This window comes from Pundamilia nyererei, unplaced genomic scaffold (assembly GCF_000239375.1).
Source record: "Pundamilia nyererei isolate P.nyererei 1_Seehausen unplaced genomic scaffold, PunNye1.0 scaffold00176, whole genome shotgun sequence".
Classification (NCBI taxonomy): Eukaryota; Metazoa; Chordata; class Actinopteri; order Cichliformes; family Cichlidae; genus Pundamilia; species Pundamilia nyererei.
In genome coordinates, this window is record NW_005187577.1 from 805,306 (window position 1) to 807,618 (window position 2,313).

Here is a 2,313-nt window from a genome sequence, read left to right on the forward strand (position 1 = left end):
TGGCATCCTTGTACATGCAGTGCTGCCATCTTCTGTTTCAGTTCCTTATTACACTCTTAAATCCTACTACTTATTCTTGCGTCTTTTGTGCTCTAACAAAGCTTCAAACGACGTCGTTGACGATTTTGATAGTCGACGTAATCGTGACTAGTTGACTAATCGTGGCAGCCCTAATCTTGTTTGGAGCTGGGATCGTGCAGAGCTGCTACAGGGAAGAACAAGAATAAACATATGGAGCCTGAAATGAGCAGAATATATCAGCTTTTTACATACGAGGAGAATTCCCCCCAACACCTGCATACACCCGTCCCTAATAACAAAAGACTATAAACCTATTTAAATGTTACCTTTTGCTTTCATTGAAGTTCATGACTTTGCAGGTATGAGTCAGACTCACGCGTCTTCCTTTGTGCTGCAGGGACAGAGCGATCTGTTACGTGGGGCTAAGATGGATTCTCTGGATGCCCTGAGGCAGCTGGCTCTGGCCTGTGAAGCCTGTGGACTCACCTCCTCCTCTTCTTCCTCCAATTCCTCATCCTCCAATTTCTCCACAGCTGAGCTGCACTACTCCTCCCACCCCCTGTCCGGCCGCCGAAGCAGCACACACGGCAACGGACGCATCTGAGACCCACCTGCCCACCCCCCCACCCCCCGGGTCCAACACACTGCCAAAGATGAAAAGGGATTGAAAAGAGTAATTACAGAGGATAGCAGACAGAAAAAGAAAAGAAAAACCTGGACCTGGGTGTGTAAAGCAACAGATTAGACATAGATTTCTCTATGCTAGAGTGTATTCCTGTATACAGTGCAGTAAATGTGTAGACTAAAGCCTTACGGTGAGTCCAGCCTGCAGAGAGGCTCCTCATGAATGTCTGCCGGTGGAAGAAAGACATTAAACACAGGAACTTAATTTTCTGAGAGCTTAAATCAGCATTTAAAAGTAAATAGTTTCTTCCTCATTAATGAGGAAATCAGAGACAACTTAGTAGTTTGTGACACTGGAGCCCCAGATGATGACCGTCATATTACTGGTGTTTCGTTTCAGAGGTGAAGTTTTGGAAAGGAGCGAATGTAGAGCTGTTAGTTTGGCCTGTCCCTTGGGAAGGCAGCAAAATTGCCTGTGTGTGTTGGAAATGGTGGAAAGGTGCAATAACAGATTGAGAAAACCTCACAGGTGGAGAGTTGCTGATTACGTTAGCCTAGAATTTTAGTATTTTAGACGTAGCTGCAGAAACGTTTGCAGTTGCTTAATATTTAAAAGGAAAACTGAGGTTTAATCCAGTTAGGATGACCGCCGATCAAGTAGAGTATATACTAACATGACTGACAGTTAGTGTTGTGATCACTAACCTCTGTCCTTTCACCTGAATAGTGGAAGTATCCTTTTTCTGACTCATTCTCCTTAAAAAGCATAGCAGCGTCTGCCTAATTTCTTCACAGCTTTCGAACAAAATGAGCTTCAGATGGAGAAAAAGGATCTTATCTCAAATATGAAGGCTTATTAATGAGGTTTGAGAGTTTGGAAAGGTTGCAGGTCAAATCAATCCAGCCGTTTGTGTAATGTATCGCTTCTTTCCAGACTGCAATCTCTTAACCTCTGTAGGCCTTATCTGCCCTGTTTGAGGATTAATGCACTTACTAGATGCCCTTGTAACTCCGAGTACACTCACACATTTCTCCTTCTGGTTTGTGTATTTGTGCAAAGAAAGCACCAGAAGCTTGCACACACACACACACACACACACACACACACACACACACACACACACACACACACACACACACACACACACAGGTTCTTATTATCTCCACGCAATGGCCTGTGGGGCTGTTGGCATTTGTTGTTTGTTAGTGTGGTAATTGGAGAGGATGTGTATGTAGTACTGCATGTCTGCTGTGTGGATCTTGTTACCACCTCACTATGCTGACATGTGGTGTAATGAAAGCTCAGAGTCTGTGGAGGAAGAGCGGCTTCCTGCAGTTTGGATGAAGTTGACTACACTGGTGTAGCAATAATTTCAACTAAAGTAATACACAAAGACTGTATAACTCAACAATAGAATGAACTGTGCAACTCAGTTATAAAAGAAATCAACTAAAACACATGTGATATGATGTGTGGCAGGGGCTGTTCATGGTTGTGTCAGTGATGGTGTTCTTCTGTGTTTCTGAGCATTAACGTGTGCTTCTTTTTAACACAGGGAAACTTGCTCTTAAACTCTGCTGATTGGGGCCAATCTAGCATGACTCCAGAAACTCTCAGCTCAAGCTTTTTAAGGGTGACATGTCTTAAAGTGGGCCTGTTCCACTCCA

At 43.8% G+C, this 2,313-nt stretch overlaps 1 protein-coding gene across 1 annotated transcript in view; it reads left to right on the top strand.

Annotated features, from left to right (window-relative positions):
* Nucleotides 1-1,734, top strand: part of plcl1 (phospholipase C like 1) — a 123,390-nt gene extending 121,656 nt beyond the window's left edge. Inside the window, exon 12 of the mRNA XM_005746291.2 lies at nt 419-1,734. Within this exon, the coding sequence (XP_005746348.1) occupies nt 419-625 (207 nt within the window). The 3' untranslated portion in view covers nt 626-1,734. The remainder of the gene's footprint in view (nt 1-418) is intronic.
* Nucleotides 1,735-2,313: the final 579 nt, after the last annotated feature.